Source organism: Molothrus aeneus, chromosome 2 (genome assembly GCF_037042795.1).
Source record: "Molothrus aeneus isolate 106 chromosome 2, BPBGC_Maene_1.0, whole genome shotgun sequence".
Lineage (NCBI taxonomy): Eukaryota > Metazoa > Chordata > Aves > Passeriformes > Icteridae > Molothrus > Molothrus aeneus.
This window is the reverse complement of record NC_089647.1, coordinates 114,807,188-114,831,333: the sequence shown is the minus strand read 5'-3', so window position 1 is coordinate 114,831,333 and position 24,146 is coordinate 114,807,188. Positions and strand designations below refer to the sequence as shown.

Sequence of the window (24,146 nt, the reverse complement as noted above, 5' to 3'; positions counted from 1 at the left end):
TTTCAGTGCAGTTGTTTCCATGTGCTTTGTACAAGACACAAAATAATCCTGGAAAAAAAAAATACCTCGTTTATTTTGTGTACAAAAGCTTCAATAGACTTGGCTAAAGTTAATGACCTTGTTAATAGAGTAGAACGTGCTGGTTAATTGCTGATTTTGAAATATCTGAGTGTTCCTGTCGTGGCCAGGCCTGCAGTGAGGATCCCTGCAGCATCTGTCACGATGAGCTGAGCAGAGACTGCTGTGAGCTCGAGTGTGGCCATCGCTTCCACAGAGAGGTGAGCTCTGCTCCTGTTCCTCATCTGCACCCCAGAAACAACCCCACTGCCTCCCCTTACCCTGAAACAACAAGGGCACAGTCCCCTTTTCCAGCCTTTGCCCCCCAGACTGGACCACAAGCAGCCTGGCAGAAAGCTTCAGGTGTTTTTAAAATAAAATGATTCATCAGAGTGGATTTCTGATGATGCTTCAGAGAATGGGTTTGGTTGGGATTGCTGGCAGCACACTCAGGGAATGGGTTATCCCTGAAAACTCTGTATTTGCCTCCTGCTAGTGGAAATCCACGAAGTAAAAAGCCAGGGTTGTGTTGGAATAACTCCACATTTCCCCCTTTACCTTTTTAATGCTGATTTAATCAATGTGATCAGAGCGGGAGCACAGTTCCACACCACTGAGACCTGGGGCTGTGCAACTCATTGAAGAGCTTCCCCAGCAGTGCCAATCGCTTCCAGCCTCCAGCTGGACACTGGAGCTGGTTCCCTGTTGGTTCCCTGTTGGTTCCCTGTTCCCGTTGTGTCTGACCTGTCCCTGTCCCTGTCCCTGTCCCCGCAGTGCATCCGGACGTGGCTCAAGCAGCATTCCAGCACCTGCCCCATGTGCCGCGTCCACGCTCTGCTGCCCGAGGACTTCCCGGAGCTTCCTGCCTGGAACAAGCCCAGCTGAGCCCGCTCTCCTGCTCTCCTCCTCCTCTCCTCTGCTCCCCTGCTCTCCCCTGCTCTCCCTCCCTCCCTGCAGAACTGGAGCTGTCAAGGGGCTGGAGCCCGAGCCAGGTCTGGGGGACGGGGCAGACCCCTGGGTTCATTGGCCATGGGAACAGCTTTGGGGTTTCACTCCAAGATCCAGGGTTTCTCCTGGCTCCTGCCTGAAGCTGTGCACTCCAGGGCTGGCAGCACACAAAACTGCTGCATTTTTGGCTAAGGGACACTGAAAGTACCAAATTTTTGTTACCAGCGCATAATTCCTGTGAAGAGAGGGGGCTTTTCCCTCAGATTTATTGCAGTATCAAAACAAGTAGGTGACCCAAAGGATGGACCAAGAGAGTTGGAAATCAAAACATTCCCTGCCTCTGGCATGGACAGTCCAGGATTCAAGCCTGGTGTGGTCTTTGCAGCTCCTCTCTCTGCATAAATCTGCAGCTGAGAATTCAAATTGTTTAAATAATGGCTTTTAGTCACATTTTGAAGCAAGAATTTTAAATTCTTCATTTGGATCCATTTTTAAATCTCAAGGTTGAAATTTGAATTTCCCTCCTTGCTGAAAAGCTGGTCTGTTTAACTGGGAAGGATTTTTTTAAAGGATTTTAAAAGGTTTTTTAAGCCACGCTTCATCTGTATTTTGTGCAGGGATGGTCACCAGTAGCAGGAGGGGCAGAATTCCAACAACTCAGGGAATTTTCTCCCACTGTTTTCTGAGTCTGAGGTGGCCAGAGAACTTTCAACACAGACAAATTCGTCCCAAACAGCCAAAGGTGAGGACCAGAGCCTGAGAATCTTGAAATTAAACCCAATATTCTGAGTCCAGGGAGCATCACATGGATTAGGAGCTCTTGGCTAATTCCAGGGATCCCTTGTTCCCCACACTGCTTGGCCTCCTCCAGCTGAAGTGTTTAACTCCTCTCTCATTCATCAGTCTATTAATTACCACTTGAATAAACAATAAAATTGCTTCTGCAGCCAACCATGTTGTTTCTGTGTAGTATTTCTGCTCACTCTGAGTTAGGGCTGAGTAACTACTCTGCTGTAGCATTAAGGCCTCAAATCCCAGCACTGGAATCCTTTTCAGCTTCCTGTATTCTGGGGGGGCCTCAGCTCTTCCCCAAACCCCCCTGGTCTCAGGGAGAAGTGCTGAGTTGCAGTAAATACCATTTTCCTCCCCCTTCCCAGACACTGAAATGAAATTTTCAGCTTTTTCTTCCTAAAACAGCAGGGCCCAAGCTGGAATTACATTCTCCTGCTTGGCACTGCTGCTGGACAAACCAAAGGAAATGATTTTTCTTCGTTTTCTTAATTGTGCATTTTTAGGTCCTGATCTTTACACTTCCAATGTCCATAATGTAGCCTGAGCCTGCCTCTGCCCCACATGGAAAATGAATGGAAAATCCACGAGTTGTGGCTCTTCCATGAAAACAACATGAAAAGCCACAGCCTGTTTGTGCTGGGAAGGTTATTTCTTACTGAATTAATCTTCCTTTAGGCTGTACAGTCACAAACACATTAATTAATTCCTCCAATTAATTCCTCCTGCTCCCAATTTGACCTAAATTTCCTTGGTGTGATTTGAAATCACTCATTTCCCATCCACCTTGGGCCAGATCCCACAGCACCCCCTTCCAGAGTTGTAGCACCATTTTTTAGACCTTCAAAGACCTTATTTCTCATTCTGTCACAATTCCCATACCCTCCCAGGGTGGCTGGAATGGGATTTATGAGTTTTAAGGGGTCTTCAAAGGACTTTGGAACAAATATTACAAAATTAAACCGAGAGAGGAACTTGCTACAAGCTGTAGAAAGCTACAGAATGATTCCTTCAGGTTCTGCCTGAGAAAAATTGGGAAAAACATGATTGTTGAAGGCAGCAGGATTGGGAAATGCAGAGAGGCAAAGTCTTGGCCAGGTTAACAGGGAAGTGGAAGCACAAGAAGGGCCCACAGGAGGAAGGGAGTGTGGTGGCTCCAGCTGAAGTCAGGCATGGATAAAGTTCCACTTTCCCTCTGAGGAATTCCCAGAAAATCCTTCCCTGCTTCTCCTGTGGATGTTCACATCCTGCAGAGCTTCAGGGGGAAGTTCTCTGTGATGAGATGGTCGTCGTGCAGGAGCACCACAATGTTCACCTCAAACTCTGGGAGAGGGGAAAAAGAGAGAGAATTCCATGGGAAACTGAATAATATCAGCAATCCTGCTTCAGTTCCATGGGAAACTGAATAATATCAGCAATCCTGCTTCAATTCCATGGGAAACTGAATAATATCAGCAACCCTGCTTCAATTCCATGGGAAACTGAATAATATCAGCAATCCTGCTTCAGTTCCATGGGAAACTGAATAATATCAGCAATCCTGCTTCAATTCCATGGGAAACTGAATAATATCAGCAACCCTGCTTCAATTCCATGGGAAACTGAATAATATCAGCAATCCTGCTTCAGTTCCATGGGAAACTGAATAATATCAGCAATCCTGCTTCAATTCCACGGGAAACTGAATAATATCAGCAATCCTGCTTCAATTCCACGGGAAACTGAATAATATCAGCAATCCTGCTTCAATTCCACGGGAAACTGAATAATATCAGCAATCCTGCTTCAATTCCACGGGAAACTGAATAATATCAGCAATCCTGCTTCAATTCCATGGGAAACTGAATAATATCAGCAATCCTGCTTCAGTTCCACAGGAAACTGAATCCTAGCAGCAATCCTACCTCAATTCCACAGGAAAGCTCAATCCCAGCAGCAATCCTGCTTGAACTCCATAGAAAAGCTGAATCCTAGCAGCAATCCTGCTTCAATTCCACAAGAAACTGAATCCCAGGAGCAATCCTACCTCAATTCCACAGGAAACTGAATCCTAGAAGCAATCTTGCTTTAATTCCACAGGAAAGTGAATCCCAGGAGCAATCCTACTTGAACTCCATAGAAAAGCTGAATCCTAGCAGCAATCCTGCTTTAATTCCACAGGAAAGCTCAATCCTGGGAACAATCCTGCTTCAGTTCCACAGGAAAGCTCAGTCCTAGGAACAATCCTGCTTCAGTTCCACAGGAAAGCTCAGTCCTAGGAACAATCCTGCTTCAGTTCCACAGGAAAGCTCAGTCCTAGGAACAATCCTGCTTCAATTCCACAGGAAAGCTCAGTCCTAGGAACAATCCTGCTTCAGTTCCACAGGAAAGCTCAGTCCTAGCAGCAATCCTGCCTCAATTCCACAGGAAAGCTCAGTCCTGGGAACAATCCTGCTTCAGTTCCACAGGAAAGCTGAATCCTAGCAGCAATCCTGCTTCAGTTCCACAGGAAAGCTCAGTCCTGGGAACAATCCTGCTTCAGTTCCACAGGAAAGCTCAGTCCTAGCAGCAGGATGAGGCAGGAGCTCCTGAAAGATTCCATCAGAACCTCACCCAGGCATGCCAGCCCTGGGACCATTCCTAGAAAATCCTGCTTTGTTGGAATCTTTGGGATTCCTCTGGATTGTTTTATAGCTGATAAATTATGGCAAACAATCCTCTGGAAAAGAAGATCCAGACATGACAGAATAAAATGTTTTGGGAAAAACACCTCCACCAGGATGGTGCTTAAAGCATGGAATGGGAGAGTTCCAGGACAGCCCCATTGCCTGTTTCCAGCATGTAACAGCCTTGGGAAATGAAATACTGGAATACAACAGGCCTGCAAACTGGGGAGCAAAAATTCCAAAAAAATCTGCTCTTTGTGTCCTTCAAAGCCAAAAATCAGTATCAGATCAAAAATCAATCCTAAATAGAGACAGAACAAAAAGCCAGGCAGAGTTAATAAATGAAGGGAAGCAGAAATCAAAATAAATTCAAATTCTCATTGTAAATTGCTAGTGAAAAGCTTAAAATGGCAAAACCAAATTATTTTGGGGAAAATCACTGCACACATTCTGTGCCAACAGTTTCCAGCAGGATGGAGGGAAGAAATACAAACCAGCCAAGTGGATTCTTGGAGTACTTATTTGAACAAGTGAGGAAAATACTCAATTTTTGTTAATTAAGGATTGGTGGATTGATCCTTGGTTTTGTTGATAAAAACACTGGATTTTGACAACAATCAGCAGGGCCCAGCACATGGTGCAGGTGAGAGAATCACACCCTGACCAAGCTTGTTCCTTCCAGGGCTTTCAGCAGGAGAGAGGCAAACAAAAAGGAGAAGAAATGGAAGGGGGGGTTCTCACTGGTAAGGAAAAGAGGGAATTTCATTCTGGGACTATTCCTCAGGTGTTTAATGGCATGACCTGTATTCCACTGCTCCTCCTGGAATTCTGTTAGCAGTTTGTGTTGCAGTGTGAAATGCAGCAGGACTCGGGCTCGGGGATGTCCTGGGCTCCTCCTGCAGCTGCTGCTGGGTTTATCCCCCCACTGCCCATGGAAAAGGAATGAACGTGGCCACTCCTCCCCCAGGAAAAGGCCTCCCCACTCACCCACTTTGAAGTTGGTTGTTTCCAGGGTGGGGCAGGTGAAGAGCCTGGGGAACACCATGTGGATGGGGATGGGGAGGCCCCTGCAGACGTCGCCGTCGGCGATCTGGATGTTCTGGATCTCCGTGGCATCCCTGGCATAGCCCTCAGCACACCCTGAAGGAGGGAAATGGCAGGAGGTGAGAGAAAGCAGCAGCCAAAATTCACAATGGAAATGTGCTGGAACCCTGCTTACTGAGAATTCCAGGCACTGACCCCCAGGAGAACACTGCACTGACCTGAGGCCATGGAGAAGATTCCAAAATTCAAGAATAAAACTGAGATTAAAGGTGTGGAGTTTGAATGGAAGTGTGTGATATCACAGAGTGGGAAACTCAGAGTTTAAGGGTTTAGAATACAGGAATAGATAGAAAGCAAGATGGAGGTTTTTTTTTCTTCTTCACCTTCTTCTCCATGGGTTGGGGTGGTTTTGTGCAATTGGATAAAAAAGTCCTCATTGCAGACTTAAGTGATCAGTTATTGGGTTAAAAGTAAAAATAATTTAAGTGTCATTTCTTAACTGCACAGTTTATCCTTACAAGACCTTGTACAGAAAGATGGTAACAATTAACAATTCTGTACCTTGTTAATAGAATACTGCAGAACTCAGGGCTTTTAAGTCTGTGATATAGAGAAGAAATAATAAACACCTGAGTCTGAACATGAAACATTGTCTTGAGAGCTTCAATCCTGACCTTGACAGAGGCAGAAAAAAGAAGCCAAGAACCAGCAAAGATCCACCAGGATTAAAGGGAAAAACACCCTGCAAGTTTTCACAGAGTAAAGGATCGTGGAGATAATTTAAATTATATTTGGGCTGTTCCTCCAAAGTGCAAACCCTACAAGGCCTCAGAGCTGTGGCCTTTCCTTCAGGCTGGCCCGTTTCCCTGGGAAGGTGTCCCAGATTGCAAGGCAAGATGTGTTCTGTTCTCATCTGTCAGAGCTGGGGCAGTTCTCTGCTGTCCATGGAGCAGTTTTTTCTTTCTCTCTCCCACAGCCAATCCTCCCTGCAGGAGATCTCTGCTGTCCATGGCCACTGAGTGTCCCTGCAGGGCTGATCCAATCCCATCATCCCATGGGGAGATGCTGCGCCCAGGGGAGGAGCCAAGCATTCCTACCTGGATCCAATCTGAGGTGCTGGGACAGCCCAGCAGCCTTTGCCCAGTGCATTGCCAGAGGAGCAGCTTCTGCTGCCCTGCATTGCCAGAGGGAGCCCAGGCCCATCTCCAGCAGCCCTGGAGCTGCAGAGGAAAACTCCCCCCTTGTGCAGGATCCCTGCTCCAGCAGAGCCACAGCTGGCACTGCAGGAGGGCTGAGCCCCCATGGGATGGGGCTGTGCCACCCCCTGACACACAGGGGGACAGGGACTGCTCTGACTCTGGCAGTGTTGGTTTGGGATACTGCATTGTTCATTTTATGTCACTGTCACATTTTCTGAAAAATCCTCTTCACCAGGATTTCTTCTCCTGGGAAGCTGAGAAGCCTCAGAGAGGAATGAAAACAAGAATTATGTGATTGCTTCTCCTGTGTTTGCTGCTTTGGAATGTGGCTGGAGATTGTTTACCAACTTGTCAGTGTTTGATTGGTTTCATGTGAATTGTTTTTACTTAATGACCAATCCCCATCAGCTGTGTCAGACTCTGAGGAGTCAGTGACGAGTTTTTATTATTCATTCTTGTTAAACTTTCTGTCTGTGTCCTTTCTCTCTCTTTAATATAGTTTTAGTATAGCATTCTTTTCTATAATTTAATATCATAAAATAATAAATCAGCCTTCTGAGAACATGGAGTCAGATTCTCATCTCTCACCTCGTCCTGGGGACCCTCACAAACACCACAATTTTATTTTTTTTGTCTTCCCTAATAAAGAACTGTCATTCCTGCTCCCATATCTTTCCCTGAGAGCCCCGTAATTTCAAATTTATAACAATTCAGAGGGAGGGCGTTTACATTTCCCATTTCAGGGGAGGCTCCTGCCCTTCCTTAGCAGACACCTGGCTTTCCAGAGCCAGTCAGAAGGGATGGAGGGAGTTCCTGCAGGCTGGTGCCTGCCCAGGGGCTCACCACAGGTCTCCACACGCACGAGCTGCAGCTCGATGCTCTTGACGGCCGCCTCAGCGCTCTCCACCACCAGCTCCCCCGTCAGCGGCTGCGTGATCACACAGTTGGTGGAGTTCAGGTGCCCTCTGATCAGGAATTTGGGCAGGGAGGCTCTCTGAAATAGTTGGAGGAAAAGGATGGCACCGTGAAGAGCAGGTTAAGGAAAAAAAAAAATCTTAAAACAAGTAGGGAATTAGTCAAAGGTTCCAAAGCTGGGAATGCAAGAGTTCAGAAGTTCCTGATGGAGCTCAAGTTGATTTCTGGCACTCTGTATCAGGGTTTCTCCTACAGTATTCTCTCTTGACATGTGTCCTTCCTGCTCCTCCATCCACCCATGGATGGGCATTTCCTGGGGAGAACTGACAGAACTTGGTGTAAGAATTCATCCAGGAGCTGGAGCTGTGTGGTGAGGGAGGAGGGGACACCTCCCACTGTCCCAGGCTGCCCCAGCCCCAGGGTCCAACCTTGGGCACTGCCAGGGATCCAGGGGCAGCCCCAGCTGCTCTGGGAATTCCATCCCAGCCCCTGCCCACCCTGCCAGGGAACAATTCCTCATTCCCAATACCCCACCTAAGCCTGCCCTGTAAAAAAGGCACAAACAAGGCTCAAAACATTTTTAAAGGCTCTTGGCTGTCCATGTATAGAATGTTTTCCTTTGTTCCACTCCCATCCATCTTTCACTCAGGAAAGGAACAAAAATATTTCACCACTCCTGAGCAAAATTCCACCTTCAATGGTCACCACAATGCAAGAGATGAGGCAGAATCATTTGATTGCTTATAAAAGTGAAAAGGAAAATGGAAAAAGAAAACCAAGATAATCTGCCTGATCATCTACAAGGCAGAACTTAATCATGACTCTGGTCTCACTCAGAAACACACAAACGTCACATTTAAAATAAAATAATAAGAAAATCCTTTTACCTCTTTAACATTTTGCAGAGTTTCAGGAGTAATGGTGAAGTCCACAGGGCTCGGCAGCAGCTTCCCTTTCTGTGACTGCAGGGAGTGGAAGGGTTAAACTGAAATCTGATCCCCAAAACAGAGAGAGAACATTAAACACAACAGCTGGCTGCCCTAAACCACCTGGAAAAGCAGGAATACCCTCCCCATCTGAAGCAGAGAGGGAAAAAAGTTCAATTTCCCATTTCTGTATGTTCATTGTCCATGTCCCTTGGAAAGTTTCCTTTCATTATTAAATCTGGGGAGTGGAGATTCTAAATGAACTTGGGTCGAATCTGCTTTATAAATTCTTGTTCTCCACCAGCAAGGGGCTGATCTGGAACTCTGAGTGAGGATCTGCCCTCACTGCTCAAGAATCCAAAATAGCTGCTGCTGCCCAGCTGCAAGATGGAAGAGATTAGCAAAAGATTGGCTGCATTTTTCCCAAAATGACAAATTCTGGCACAGAACAGGCTGAAGGGAAATGGTACATTGAGCACTGACAGTGAGAATTATCTGTTCAGTAAAACCTCATTAATTCAGCCTGACTGAGAGATCCGTGATTTACTGACTGCTGAGCTCAGAAGTGCTGCAGTGGGAACAAGAAAGGAACCCAGGAAAACTGCAGGAGATGTCATTTGTCACTCCTCTGACAGGTGTGGCTCACTCATAAATGTAATAATGGACCAATAAAATGTAGCATCAGATATTGCAGAAAATATTGAAATCTTACCAACAGGAAACTTGTTTGTAACACCAAACTACACCTTTCTAAAAGTTACTTTAGAAGTAAAATAACATTTCCACCACAAGTCCTGAGTAACACAAAGGATTTTGATATTTCCTGTCCTGTTAAGAGTTGAAAGGAATGATAGAAGCAGGGTGTTCCAGCAAGTCAGAGATGGAAAAAGGGACATTTCATCAGCGTGGCCTGTCCTCACTGCTCTGGACAGCTCAGCTCAATTTAACCAACCCCAAATCCAACACAGGAACTTCTGCAAGAACCAGCCAAGCATCTTCTGCGAGTCCAACCTCCTCCCACAGGGATTAGGATTAGAAACAAGGATTAGAAATTCTAGAATTAGAAATTAGAACCAAGTTTTCCCTTGTTTCCCTTGTAGGGGTGTCGGGCATTGGAATGAGCTGCTCAGGGAGGTGCTGGATGTGGGACATGGTTTGGGGTGAGGAGGGGACTGGGTCATCCTGAAGGTCTCTCCCCCACATTTCCAGGATTTCCAGCAGGATGCAGAGCCAGCTGAGATAGTTTGGAGTCAGGGCTCTGAATGAGAACTCCTGAAGAACAGAAATCAGGGATTTTCACCACCCAACTCCCACTTCCAGCACCGGGGGAGCCTGGAAGCTTTGGCTGAGAACTGCTGGGATAATTCAAAGCAGTGTTTGGAAAAATGACATCATATTAATGTGGCCACCCCACTGTGACAGAACTCCAAGGATGAACAAGAGAATAAACTCAGGGCACTGTAAAAACATCTGAAAATCCAACTCCTCTTTGTTCTTTGAGAGAGGGATGGGTTTTTCTAATCACAAGCAACATCTTTGGGGTGGTTTTGTTTTGGGGCAGATTTCCTTTACTCCTACATTTTGGACAAAGGTCTAAGGCACAGGGTGGGATTTTGGGGTGTCCTGTGCAAGACCAGGAGTTGGGTTTGATGATTTTTGGGGTTTCTTCCAACTCAGGATATTCTGAACCTACGCTTCTGTAATCCCTATGTCACTATCACAATTTCCACAGGTATCCTTGGGGTTTTTTTCCCCCTTAAAGTGAAGTGGGGAGAAAAAAAAAAATCAATTAAAAAATTAATTAATTGCAAAATGACCAGAAAGCACACTCACCAGGGAGTGGACAATGAACTCACAGGTCTTGGTCAGGTCCTTTGCCAGCAGGGAACGTCTCATGTCACAACGAAGGGTGTACTGGGAAAAAAGGGGGAAAAAAGGGGGAAAAAAGGGGGAAAAAAGGGGGAAAAAAGGGGGAAAAAGGGGGAAAAAAGGGGGAAAAAAGGGGGAAAAAAGGGGGAAAAAAGGGGGAAAAAAGGGGGAAAAAAGGGGGAAAAAAGGGGGAAAAAAGGGGGAAAAAAGGGGGAAAAAAGGGGGAAAAAAGGGGGAAAAAAGGGGGAAAAAAGGGGGAAAAAAGGGGGAAAAAAGGGGGAAAAAAGGGGGAAAAAAGGGGGAAAAAAGGGGGAAAAAAGGGGGAAAAAAGGGGGGGAAAAGGGGGAAAAAAGGGGGGAAAAAAAGGGGGGGAAAGGGGGGAAAAAGGGGGGAAAAAGGGGGGAAAAGGGGGGGAAAGGGGGGGAAAGGGGGGGAAAGGGGGGGAAAGGGGGGGAAAGGGGGGGAAAGGGGGGAAAGGGGGGGAAAGGGGGGGAAAGGGGGGGAAAGGGGGGGAAAGGGGGGGAAAGGGGAAAAAAGGGGAAAAAAGGGGAAAAAAGAGGAAAAAAGAGGAAAAAAGGGGAAAAAGGGGAAAAAAGGGGAAAAAAGGGGAAAAAAGGGGAAAAAAGGGGAAAAAAGGGGAAAAAAGGGGGGGAAAAGGGGGGGAAAGGGGGGGAAAAGGGGGGGGGAAGGGGGGGGGAAGGGGGGGGAAGGGGGGGGAAGGGGGGGGGAAGGGGGGGGAAGGGGGGGGAAGGGGGAAAAAGGGGGGGAAGGGGGAAAAAGGGGGGGAAGGGGGGGAAAGGGGGGGAAAGGGGGGGAAAGGGGGGGAAAGGGGAAAAAAGGGGAAAAAAGGGGAAAAAAGGGGAAAAAAGGGGAAAAAGGGGGGGAAAAGGGGGGGAAAGGGGGGGAAAAGGGGGGGGAAAGGGGGGGGAAAGGGGGGGGAAAGGGGGGGGAAGGGGGGAAAAAGGGGGGAAAAAGTGGGGAAAAAGTGGGGAAAAAGGGGGGAAAAAGGGGGGAAAAGGGGGAAAAAGGGGGGAAAAGAAAAGCTTTAATTTGGAATTCCTCCCTCCTTCCCAACTTTTCACCCCCCTTCTGCCTCTGTGCAGTGCTGTTGCTGTTAAATGCACTTCAGGGTGATTTTTCAGCATTTTGGTTAAGGGATTATCAGTGTGATGTGCTTTGCATTTTGTATTTTTGTCTTCAGCCCCTCTAATTTTGGTTTTATTGTGGGATTGAATTCCCAGTTGTTGGGACATTTCATGGGGAACTTCAGCCACACAAATGAGCTCCGAGCAGCACCAAAATCAGACAAGAAAGTGAATTTGCTTAGTAAGAATTTGGTTATCCCAGAAATCCTAGACTTCATCTCCAACAAAGCCTCTCAGTGTCCTTACAGGACAGGGAACTTGTTGGGATGGGTTTTTTTTAATTTAATTTTGTTTGATTTTTAATTCCTCCCTCAGATCAGAGATTTGCATTCCTTACTTCTGCTTCATGGCCACAACCAGCCAGCAATGTCTGATTAAAGGTTAAACTGAGACTGAACCCACAATTCATCCCCAAATCAAGAGACAGAGGCTCAATTAAACTGCCCAGAGGTTTAGGAAGTGTCACAATTCCCTCCTCAGGAGAGCAGGACTCTCAAAGTTTGGCTGAAATTTAAATCATTAAATTTTAATGGTATTTTACTCAAGAAAAGCTCCACACAGGAGAGAAGGAATGACAAAATAAAACAAATATTCCTCATTAAAGTGCAGCTCAAACTGACTGATCACAGCGAGTTATTTGGGGTATGGGAAGCAACTCAACCAGTGCTGCACCATTTTTAACATCCCTACCACAAACAACAGCTGTTGCATGAGGGAAGAAGCCAAAACTGAGCCAATAAATTGAAAGATTTAAAAAACATCCAAACAGATAAAAAAAACCAAAGGATTTTTTTCTTTTAGTTACTTCTGATAGGCTGCTGGGGGGTGATTTGGTTTATTAGGTTGTTTTTTTCATTCCAGGGATATCAAACTTCATTGTCTAACACAGATTTTACCTTCAAGAGATGGCTGAAAAAAGACTTTCCCCCTAAAAAACACCAAAAATCACCCAAACAACCCAACCCACCTATGGTAAGGCAAGTTTTAACCAAAAAAGATCAAATTTCAGAACTGCACTTCCACAAGACTGTGTCCAAGCAGGTATTCCACCCAGATTTGGGCAGGGAATGTCATTCCTCCTCATCCCAAACAATTCCTGATCTGTGCTGCTCTCAACACCACGTGAAATTACTCATTTATTTGGAATACAACCACACTGGGGTGCTGTTTGTTTTTAGAAAGGGAATGGAAACAGTTTCCCACAATATCAGGATGGGTCAAATTTAGGTTACAGGTGTTCTGCTGAGGTGTTTCAGGTAAAACATCTTATTTGTGCCATCATTCCTTAAAGATTTACTGGATAAAGGGTGGAAGGCTCAGTCAGTGTGAAAGGAAAACACTACCAAACTTCACCCTCAATTCCTATGGATTAAGAGCTGCCTTTTTCCATGGATCAAATTTAGGTTAGAGATGTTCTGCTGAGGTGTTTCAGGTAAAACATCTTATTTGTGCCATAATTCCTTAAAGATTTACTGCATGAAGGGTGGAAAGCTCAGCCAGTGGGAAAGGAAAACGCCACCAAACTTCACCCTCAGTTTCCATGGATTAAGAGCTGCTTCAGCAGACATGGTGCAGATGAAATTTCCTGTTTTCTCTCCAGACAGGACTTCCTCACCTGGATGTTGACAAAGACTCCGTGGTATGTCTCATACAGAACCTTGTTGCCCTTCATTTGCAGTGGGAATTCAAAGGGAATTTCTGTCTTGCCACTGGGGAGCTTCCCTGGTTTCACCATCTCAATGGTGCTGTTGATAATCTGGATAGGCTGCAAGGAGAAATATCACAGAGGTTTGGGTTGAGAATTCCAGCAGAATTCCTGGATTTCCACAATCCCAGGGACCTCTTCAGGACACAAAGTGCTGGGATATTTTTTTACAATGGATAGAAACATTAATATTTTGCTCAAGAAAACAATTTCTGTTTTAAGGGTGCATCACATTAATGACCAAAGAATTCAAGGGAGCTCACCAGGAGCAGCTCCAGCTTTGGAAGAGGAGCTTCATTTCCTAAATTATGACCCTGGAAAGCAGCAGGGCTGTCCAAGCCATCTGACACTGAGCCACCCCCCGGCCTCTGAATTTGTTGTTGTTTGGGGAAGGTCTCTCACCACAGAGAGAGTTAACTGTGAGGGGCTGCCTTGGACAGGACATTTCTTTTCTCTCTGCAGTTTTGCCACTCTTGTCCCCAGCTCTTGAGCTCCAAATACAAGAAGGAGGTGGAGCTGCTGGTGAGCCCAGAGGAGGCCCCTAAACTGATCCCAGGGCTGGAGCCAGGCTGGGAGAGCTGGGGGTGCTCACCTGGAGAAGGGAAAACTCCAGAACTCCAGGCAGAGCTCAGAGCCCCTGGCAGGGCCTGAAGGGGCTCCAGGAGAGCTCAGAGGGACTGGGGACAAGGATGGAGGGACAGGAGCCAGGGAATGGCTTCAGAGTAGGATCTGATGGGATCTTGGCAATGAGGAATTGTTCCCTGGCAGGGTGGGCAGGGCTGGCATGGAATTCCACCCCTGGATCCCTGGCAGTGCCCAAGGCCAGGCTGGACACTGGGGACATTGGAGCAGCCTGGGACAGTGGGAGGTGTCCCTGCCATGGCAGGGGTGGCACTGGGTGGGCTTTAAGGTCCCTTCTGCCCCAACCTTTCTGTGATTCCCTGATTCAAGGCCATCCTCACTTAACCAAAGCCTTTGCCCCAGCCCAGCCCTGTCCCTGGGGAGCAGCTCAGAGCCCCTCCAGGAGCTCCACAGGTGCCACTCTCCCCAGAGCCATCTGACAAGGCTTGTCCCTCACACCCAGGGACCCCTCCATGGCCCCCACAGACAGTGACAGAGTCCAGTTCAACCCAGTCACTTCAACAAAAATAAAATAACATCCCACAAGAATTATTTTTCTTTAAATCACAGATTCAGTGCATCATCCAGGAACCCTTTTTACCTATTTATGGCCCTGCATTTCAGCCTGAAATAAAAATCTCCTACCAGTGTGATTTACTTCCCCAGAATGTCCTCATATATCCCTCCCTGGGATATTCCAGAGTGTTCTGGACCCAGCCCTGTGCTCTGGGATGGCCCTGCTGGAGCAGGGAGGTGGCACCAGTGACCCTCAGTGCTCCCTTCCAGCCTGACCCACCCTGGCATTCTGTGATCTCCACACAAAGCTGAGCCTTTCCCTGCTTTCCATCACTCCCACAGCACGAGCAGCTCTGACACCTGAAGGCCTTGAAGGAAAGGTTGCATTTGAGAAAAGAGTTTTTTGTGCTGAAAACATTCACCTGGGCAGGCCTTACCTTGACAGTGTTGCAGAAGGCCTCAAACACCCCCACATTTTTGGCACTGAGCTGCAGATTCACTGAGCCCTCCATGGTTAAGGAGATTCCCTGGTGCTGCACCGTGTCCTTGCTGGTTATGACCACCACTCCAGAGAGAATTTCCTAAGAGGAACGAGGAAAACATTTGTTTAAGTCCATTTTTTTCATAGCTGTTATCTAAACAGCCTGGAACTGATCTCCAAACTCCAAGAAAATCCTGTGCCCAAAGAATGGTGTCACTTTGTCAGGACAGACAAACAGAAAAAATTCCTTCCTTCCTGATGAAGGGATTTAGGATGAGACAGAGAAACAACAACATTTCAACTCTATCAGAATTCCTGGATTTGCAGAATCCCAGGGCTCAGGATCAGAATCCAAAGCTCAGGATGAGAGCTCTGCACTTTTGATTTTTCCTTAAAAACACCATTCTCCTCTTGGCTGAAGTATTAACCTGAGCTTCAACTTCTTCCCACAGTTTCAAGGTTTTCCTGTCCAGGAAGATGAAAACCCTTTCTTTTGGGTCAGCTGGAACAGCCAGGTTGTGTTGGTGTGGGAAGAACCTGCCAGGAGGAATTGCTGCATGAAAACTGGGATGGTCAGCCACAGGAGAGGGGAAGAAAAGGCACAGATGGAAGAGGGATGGCCAAGCTGAGGGTGAGATTCACCTCCAGAGGGGAGCAGAAGAGATTTAAACTAGAAAAAATGAACACAAAGAAACAGCTTTGAAGTGAATCTGAATGAAAGGCAGGAGCTGTGTGACTCCAGGGAGGTGTCACTCATCCCATGGAGGATGTGCTGCCCACAAAAAACCCTTTGCACAAAAATGCTTCATCCTCAAAGTGCCAGCTCAGGCTTTTTAACACTGAAAAGCTGGTGAACTGCAGGAGAGCAGCACACAGCTCCCTCCACACACTCCATGCTTTATCCTTCCCTTCTCCCACACTGCAGAACCTCCTTCAGTCCTGAAATATTCCCAGCTGGAAAGGACTGAGAACTGCAGAATTCCCTGAGCTCCTGCCCCAGACCAACTGGCCCCAAGGAACAGCTCCCTCCAGCCATGGGACAATCCCAACTCTCACTCTGCACCCCACCTCTCCAGGCCAGGATCTCTCCAGCAGAATGGGAATTTTGGCAGATTTTTTGTCTTTCCTGGTGGTGCAGGATGGCAAAAATGGGTCAGGGGAGTTGAGGTAGCAGGAAATCATCCACATCCAAGCAAGGGTGGCATCCTGAGAGCCTGGGAAGAGGAAGTGCAGCAAGTGGGAAATGCTGGAACGGGAGCACAAAGGGACAGCAAAGAAAAGCTGACCTCAATTCTGCACTGCTCTGCTAAGGGGCCTTAATTAGCACAAGCAATTAGGTTATTGCTTTCAAAAATGAGTCCAGCTCAGCTCTGAGAAGCAAGGACAACCCTGAAGACGTGAACTGCTTTAACCAAGGAGATGTTTCCTGTCACACAGCACAAACCCCTTCAGAGCTGCTGCCTGCACGTGGGAAGGGGGCACGGCCTGGGGGCAGGAAGGGGAAGGATGACTGGAAGTTCAATATCAAATTTTCTTTCCATATTTCTTCAGAAATGCAATAAACAGCTCAAAATTCTGATTTCCTGCACCTGCAGAGCTGCCCAGGCCTGGGCCCAGCCCAGGGAGGAGCTGGAGCTGCTGCAGAGAGCCCAGAGGAGGCTCCAGGATGAGCAGAGGGATGGAGCAGCTCTGCTGGGAGGAAAGGCTGGCACAGCTGGGATTGTTCACCTGCACAGGAGAAGCTTTGGGCTGAGCTCAGGGTGGCCTTGCAGGGCCTGCAGGAGCCTCAGGAAAGCTGGAGAGAGACAATTTCCAGGGGATGCAGGGACAGCACCCAGGGAATGGCTGCCAGTGCCAGAGGGCAGGGCTGGGTGGGATCTTGGCAATGAGGAATTGTTCCCTGGCAGGGTGGGCAGGGCTGGGATGGAATTCCATCCCTGGATCCCTGGCAGTGCCCAGGCCAGGCTGGACACTGGGGACATTGGAGCAGCCTGGGACAGTGGGAGGTGTCCCTGCCATGGATGATTTTAGGGTCCCTTCCATGCATAATTAAGTTTGCATCTCCTTTCTCTCCCTAGGAGATTCCTACTAAAAATCCATGTTGTATCCCTGGTGCAGAGCTCTCCCATCATTGTGTTTTCATTCCAGGCCCAGTTAAGGAACTAAAATTACAAACCTTTCCATGTGGAGTTAAAGTGAAAGGCAAAAACAAAACTGACAGATTGAGTGACCAGAAATATCCTAATTTCAGCTTAAAACAGAGGGAATATTCCTTTCTATTAAAAAAATCCATTTAAAAATGATATAAAGCAAGTCAAGATCAGTCGAATTAAAAATGGACACAGCACTGAGAAACTGAAATAGATAAGTAAACAAAATGCTAATAATTTATAATTTTATAATGCACAAATGATGTGAAAGTGACACACAGACGGTATTTAGCCCTCTGGAGACATTCCTAAAGGGAATAATTCAGCTCTGCCAAAGCCATTCTCTAGATAATCTGACAATTGCAGGACAGATGCTACACACCCTTCCTTTCAAATCCAGTTTTCCAGGATTAAAATCATGCAATAAATGGAATTCCGGTGGATGGAAAGGATTTTTAGGATACAAGTGCAGGAAAAAGAGAGGCCTGAACATTGCTGCTGAGCAACTCGGGATTTCTAGGTAAAAAACGATAAAAGTTAAAAATATTCCTTCCCTTTCAAGGCACATCGGGCTCTGCAGAGCTGGTCAGGATCTTCCCGCGGTACCCAGGAAATGGAGAAGGACAAAAAGCAGCGCTCTAAGGCAATGCCCGAATCCCGGAGAGAGCACCGGGAAACCCCCGGGATCGGGACAGCTCCCGCAGGGACGGGGGAAGAGCTGGGAGCGGGGGAAAGGGACACACGGACAGGGACACACGGACAGGGAAAGCTCCGGGACACACGGACAGGGACACACGGACAGGGACACACGGACAGGGAAAGCTCCGGGACACACGGACAGGGACACACGGACAGGGACACACGGACAGGGAAAGCTCCGGGACACACGGACACGGACACACGGACAGGGACACACGGACAGGGACACACGGACAGGGACACACGGACAGGGAAAGCTCCGGGACACACGGACAGGGACACACGGCCAGACGCCGACACCGCGGCAGCACCGACAGGAGAGGGCGATCGGCTCCGCCCGCCGAGGAGTCCCCGCTGCCAGGGCCGAGCCCGGAGCCCAGCCCGGACCCCGAGGTGTCCCCGACAGGCTCAGGGAAGCCCGGAACAGCTGGGCTGGGAAGGGACCGCGGGAGATGATCTGGGAGCTCCCCAAGGCAGGGGCACCTGGAGCAGGTGACAGGAACGCGTCCAGGGGGGTCTGGAATGTCCCCAGGAAGGAGATCTGAGAGCTGTGCCAGGGCGCTGCCTCCTGTGCAGGGCAATTGCTGGGCTCAGGCCCTGCCCGTGGCTCTGGGGCCATTGCTGGGCCTGGAGCAGAGCCTGGGCCTGCTCTGACCTCTGCACACAGGGACAGACACAGGGACAGACACAGGGACAGACACAGGGACCCCCAGGAACCTCCAGGTTAAGACAGGGACAGACAGCCGGGGACGGACACAGGGACGGACACAGGGACAGAGACAGACACCGGGACAGACACAGGGACAGACACAGGGACAGACCCAGGGCCAGGCAGGGCTGAGGCCCCTCTCTCTCCCTGGGGCTCCTCTCCAGGCTGAGCAGCCCCAGCTCCCTCAGCCTTTCCTGGGCACGGAGCTGCTCCAGGCCCTTGCTCAGCTCCAGGAGCTCCTGGCCCTGCTGTGCTGAGGAGCCAGAGCTGGACACAGCAGCCAGAGGTGCCCCCAGGGCTGGGCACAGGGGTAGCATCAGCCCTGACCTGCTGGCAATGCCCATCCCGATGCACCCAGGACAGCCCTGCCCTGCCCTCCCTGGCCGCTGTCCCCCGCTGTCCGCGGTGGCTCTGTCGCGACACACGCACCCCATCCCGATAGACTTTCCCGGCGCGTTTCACCCTCACATCCAGCGCCGTCCCCATCGCTCCGTCACGTGACCGCCGCCTCACGTGACCCGCGGGCGGGGGTGCGCGGGAGCCCCGCCTCCTCCACATCCGGGTCCTCGCTGTCGTCACTTCCCAGCCGCTGACGCCGCTTCCCGCGCGGCCCCGCCCACTGCCCCCGGTTGTCATTAGCAACGCACGGGCGGGGTGAGTGACGCAACGCCGTCACCCTCGGGGAACTACAGATCCCGGCGTGCTCTGCGCGCCGACAGCGCCCGCTGCGGCCCAGGGCGCCGCGTGGGCTGATGGGAGTTGTAGGCGAGGCCGCCGCCGTCTCACGAGGCCCGCGAATGTCGCCTGTCGCGACTGTGGGGCGGTGACAATGGGAGCCCGGGAAAGGCTTCGCTGTCCTGAAATGTTTCCCTCTGAGTGTCTTGCACAGCCGCAAGCACCCATATAAACGAGGAGCGAACTTGTCTCCGTTCTAATTCCACCGGGATTCATCGCTTTGAGTTCCCAAACCCGGCCCGGCCGCGGTGCCCAGAGCTCCCCCAGCCTGTCCGATAAATTCAGGAAGGCAAAGCTTTGCAAAGCACGCAGCGAGGAATTCCCCCTTGAAAAGCCGGAGCAGGGAAATGCTCGGTGTGGGAATGCCCGAGGGCTGAGGGAAATGCTGCCTTCTCCTCCAGGTGTGGCCTCAGCCGGAATTCCCGTGATTTCAGCGGAACCGGGACTCGTCCATCGGTGGAATTGCAAGTCCTGAAGGAAATCTCCACAGCAGGAGTCGAGTTCTGAATGTTATTGATTTCCTGAGGCATTATTTTCACTTATTCTTCACACATTGTTCACTAAATTAGATTTTATTCAGATTTACATGGTTAAAATAAACAGAACCTTGTCAGTGGTGGGAGTTCCTGGAGGATGGTTCTGTCCTCTTCCTCCTCAGCCCTCAGTACCCAAACCCATCCCTGTCCTTTCCTCTGCTGTGCTTATGGAAAACTTGGCAAAACCCACTGCAAGCTCCTGTTTTGGGGGAAAAACTGAGATCTCAAATTGTCCCACATTTCAGGGAAGAGAGAGAAAGGAAAGTGGTCACTGTAAAACCAAAGGAGCATTTAACCGGGATCACTGAATATTAATGGCAGGACTCAGGTACCTCAGCTAAGTAGCTGAGGTAGGTAATTACTGTCATTAATTAGTGTGGGGCAGATAAAGAGGTTTTTTTTTTGTTTGTTTGTTTTACGTTTTACCCCATTCAAGGAACAGAGGAAAATAAAAGCCTGGACAGCACAGCTGCTTCTGAGTGTGAAGATTTGTTTTGCCATCACTTTCACAATCACCTGTTTTTCTTGGGAAACTTTTTCCAAGATACTTGAGTTACTCATTTCTAGGAACTGGAACCTCGTGTCCAGGAAAAGCTCCTGTTGGAGCAGGCAGGAGCTGCCCCTGTGCCTGGCAACAGAGATCCCACAAACAAACCAGGGAGCACACAGGGAACCTGTGTCCCAACCCAGGGACCCAGAGAGCTCAGCACCCCCTGGGTGCCTCTTCTGCAGAAACAATCCCAGAGTGGTTTGGGTGGGAAGGGACTTAAAGTTCACCCAGTGCCACCCCTGCCATGGCAGGGACACCTCCCACTGTCCCAGGCTGCTCCAGCCCCAGTGTCCAGCCTGGCCTTGGGCACTGCCAGGGATGGAATTCCATGCCAGCCCCTGCCCGCCCTGCCAGGGAACAATTCCTCATTGCCAAGATCCCACCCAGCCCTGCCCTCTGGCAGTTTAAAACCATTCCCCCTTGTCCTGCATATAAAAAGTCCATCTTCCTCCTTTTTAAAACCTCCTCCAGGCCCTGCAAGGCCACCCTGAGCTCAGCCCAAAGCTTCTCCTGTGCAGGTGAACAATCCCAGCTGTGCCAGCCTTTCCTCCCAGCAGAGCTGCTCCATCCCTCTGCCCATCCTGGAGCCTCCTCTGGGCTCTCTGCAGCAGCTCCAGCTCCTCCCTGGGCTGGGCCCAGGCCTGGGGCAGCTCTGCAGGTGCAGGAAATAAAATTATTAAAAAAAAAAAAAAACCAACAAAAACCAAAAGCCACAAAACCAAAAAACAAACAAACAAAAACCACAAAAGAAACCCTCCAAAAATAAAAACCCAACCAACAACAACTAACCCCCCCCCAAAAATTAAAAACACACCAAAGAAACCCTCCAAAAATAAAAACCCAACCAAAAACAACAACTAAAAACCCAAATAAGCAAAACAACAACCCCCCCCAACCAACCAACCAACCAAAACACAAAAAACCAAACAAAAACAAAAAACCCACCCAAAATTAAAAAACATATACACAAAAAAACCCCTAAACCCAGAAAGCAGGAGGAATAATACATGTCCTTCAAGGAGAGAAGTATCCCCATGTGGGACAGGTGATCAGTGTCAGCCCAGATGCAGTGACAGGTGAATTCCCTTCCCACCTCCAGGCTGGGGGCACCAGTATTCCCCTGAGAAGTCCCTTCCCTCTTTATTTTTGATTTTCTGCCATTCCCAAACCAAGCTAAATTTGTCAGTCTCAAATTGCCCAAATTTGGGGTGGATTTTCTAAGTGGACAAATGCAGCAGGCTCCTGACAATGAGAGGGCTCAGTGCCAACAATTCCAGCTTTTGCTCTGATGCTCAAACTCTTCCACTGATTTCACTGAAATCTTCCAAAATAATTCAGTGGGAGGTGGATACCCTGCAAATTTAGAAAAGAAATCCTGTTACTGGGCAGGACATTTTTGTAAGGCCATGGGCAATGGTTTTAAATGGACAGAGGGCAGGGCTGGATGGGATCTTGGGAATTAAAAATCCTTCCCTGGCAGGGTGGGCAGGGCTGGGATGGAATTCCCAGAGCAGCTGGGGCTGCCCCTGGATCCCTGGCAGTGCCCAAGGCCAGGCTGGACCCTGGGACAGTGGGAGGTGTCCCTGCCAGGGCAGGGGTGGCACTGGATGGGATTTCAGGTCCTTCCAACCCAAACCACTCTGGGATTCTGTGATGAGGAGCTCTGGATTAATGAAGAAATGGTTGGCAGCTCTTAATCACTTCATTTCTCCAACTGTTACTGCTGTTGGTTCCTGCATTCATTCCTGTGTTCAGCTGCAAGAGCAGGATTAAATAAATATATTCTGGTTACTCCTGACTTTGTCACAAAGAGTTAACCAGGAGGGTACAGAATTTGCTCAAATCCATTTTGGATGTAACTGCACTCGTGGAGTCAACCAGATCCAAACTTGACTTGGATCTTCATTTGTTGTTTTCAGTTTTGGTGAGGCAGAACTGAATAAAAGAACTCCAGTAACAAATGAACCTAAACTGAAAGCCAAGGGAAAATATGTATTGACCTAGAACCATCCATACATTTGTTTTTATTCCTGATTATCACAGAATCCTCATGGAATGGTTTGGGTTGGAAGACACTTTAAAGACCATCCAGTTCCAAACCCTTCCACTTTTCTACCTGATTGTTTCTGGGGCATCATTTAAGAAATAGATTTAAATTATTTGGAATAATTCCATTTCTGTATTTGTCTCAACCCAGAGCTGAAATGGATGGATTAATTGGTTTGGAATGACAGCATTCCCCATTTGGGATAACCTAGGGAAGCTGGGGTTACCCAAACTTTTTTTGGGTACCCAGAACCTATTTTCCTTGGTTTTGGGGTTTTTTTGAAAGTTTTGAAATCTTTGCTCAGAGGACAGTGGTGTGGAATCACAGAATGGTTTGGATTGGAAGGGATTTAACTGCAGGAATTCAGTGGGAGAAGTTCTACAGTTTATACAAAATCATTTCAAAACTACACTTTTAAGGAGCTCAGAGATTATTAAGTCTAATAAAAAAGTAATTTCAAATCTTGTTGATGTGTTGGACAATTTTGAGATCATTCCATGGTTTCTGTAAGCACATTTGACAAATTGTTTTTACACCAAGGAGAGGGGAGAAGAAAAGTGATGCCCTGAAGAACAGGAAATAAATGGAAATCTATTCTTTTTGGTGGAGAAATCAGCAAATCCCACAAATTCTGCACCACACAAGTGAAAGAAGAAAGAAGAAAGGTAATAAAAAAAGAAATTAAAATCTCTGCACCACATAGAGGGACTGCACACACATTAAATCTCACCAATATTTTCTAAAATGTTTCCCCACTGCACAGAAATTTCCTGTTCTTTAAAAATGATGTTTTAAAGTCGATCAGACTTCAAAGATCTAGTAAGAAAATACTGAAGAAGGCAGCAAAATAAACTTAATTATTCACATAGCAAGGTGAGAAAAGCTGATTGGGATGAAACAAAGCTGGGGGAACATGCATGAAAAAAAGTCTAAAGAAACTGTTTAAATGGAGAGAGGTACAATAAAAGGAAAAAAACCCATAAATTATAATGATATTGGTGAAGGATTTTTAAAGGTATTTAATAATGAACTAATTTTCCAGCCAAAATACAGAGATTTACAGAAGGGAATTCCCTCAGAGGAACTGTCATTACATACTTTAAAAAGGGCTTGGACTGACTGAAAATTGCACTGAGCTTCACTTGCCACTCAGGAGAATTAGCAAATAAGGAAAATAATGTTATAAAACGTGCAGGGGTGACAAAAACAGTGGGTAAAACAAGTGGTTTAGACATTAAAGAAAAAGTATATTTGGCAGGGAAAGAAAATAATGACTGAATATCCTGAATAAAAAGTACTTAGAAATCAGAAAAAAATATTAAAGAATTAAATAATTAGGTATTAATTAGGTAATTTTTCCTAGTAAAAGGTTGTTACTGGATGTTGAGAGATTCTGAATGATGATGGGCAAGCTGATATCTTTAAAAATGTCGTGGTAAAATAAACTCTATACAAAATAGTGAATTTTGCAGGCTTGTGTGTGAGAACTGATGGATACGGAGAAATCGTTTGGGAATTCATATTTATTTTTATATTTTATATTAAAAATATATATATTATAAATATATATATTTATATAATATATATTTTATTTATATATAATATATAAAATAATATCTATATTTTTAATATATAAATATATAAAATAATATCTATATTTTAATATATAAATATAAATATAAATATAAATATAATTATAAATATAAAGATATTATATGTATTTATAAATATATAAATATATAAAATAATATCTATATTTTTAATATATAAAATAATATATATTTTTATTTATATAATTATATTTATCTTTATAATTTGTATTTATTGATATATTTTTTAAATAATCCATGTCAGGATACA

At 47.2% G+C, this 24,146-nt stretch overlaps 2 protein-coding genes across 3 annotated transcripts in view; one reads left to right on the top strand and one right to left on the bottom strand.

Moving 5' to 3' along the window:
• Positions 1–1,956, top strand: part of TTC3 (tetratricopeptide repeat domain 3) — a 78,294-nt gene extending 76,338 nt beyond the window's left edge. The window contains exons 46-47 of the mRNA XM_066545561.1: positions 189–278; positions 832–1,956. Of these exons, the coding sequence (XP_066401658.1) occupies positions 189–278; positions 832–942 (201 nt within the window). The 3' untranslated portion in view covers positions 943–1,956. The remainder of the gene's footprint in view (positions 1–188; positions 279–831) is intronic.
• VPS26C (VPS26 endosomal protein sorting factor C) lies at positions 47–18,955 on the bottom strand. Of its 2 annotated transcripts, none has more exons than XM_066545562.1 (8): positions 18,848–18,955; positions 14,817–14,960; positions 13,153–13,302; positions 10,357–10,437; positions 8,485–8,559; positions 7,526–7,676; positions 5,427–5,579; positions 47–3,117 (listed from the first exon to the last, which is right to left on the bottom strand). In XM_066545562.1, exons 1-8 carry the CDS (start codon positions 18,902–18,904, stop codon positions 3,035–3,037), a joined length of 894 nt encoding a protein of 297 aa, XP_066401659.1. In that variant the 5' UTR covers positions 18,905–18,955; the 3' UTR covers positions 47–3,034. The 2 variants fall into 2 exon arrangements, with proteins under 2 accessions (XP_066401659.1, XP_066401660.1); XM_066545563.1 differs by having other exon boundaries at positions 18,881–18,934.
• Positions 18,956–24,146: the final 5,191 nt, after the last annotated feature.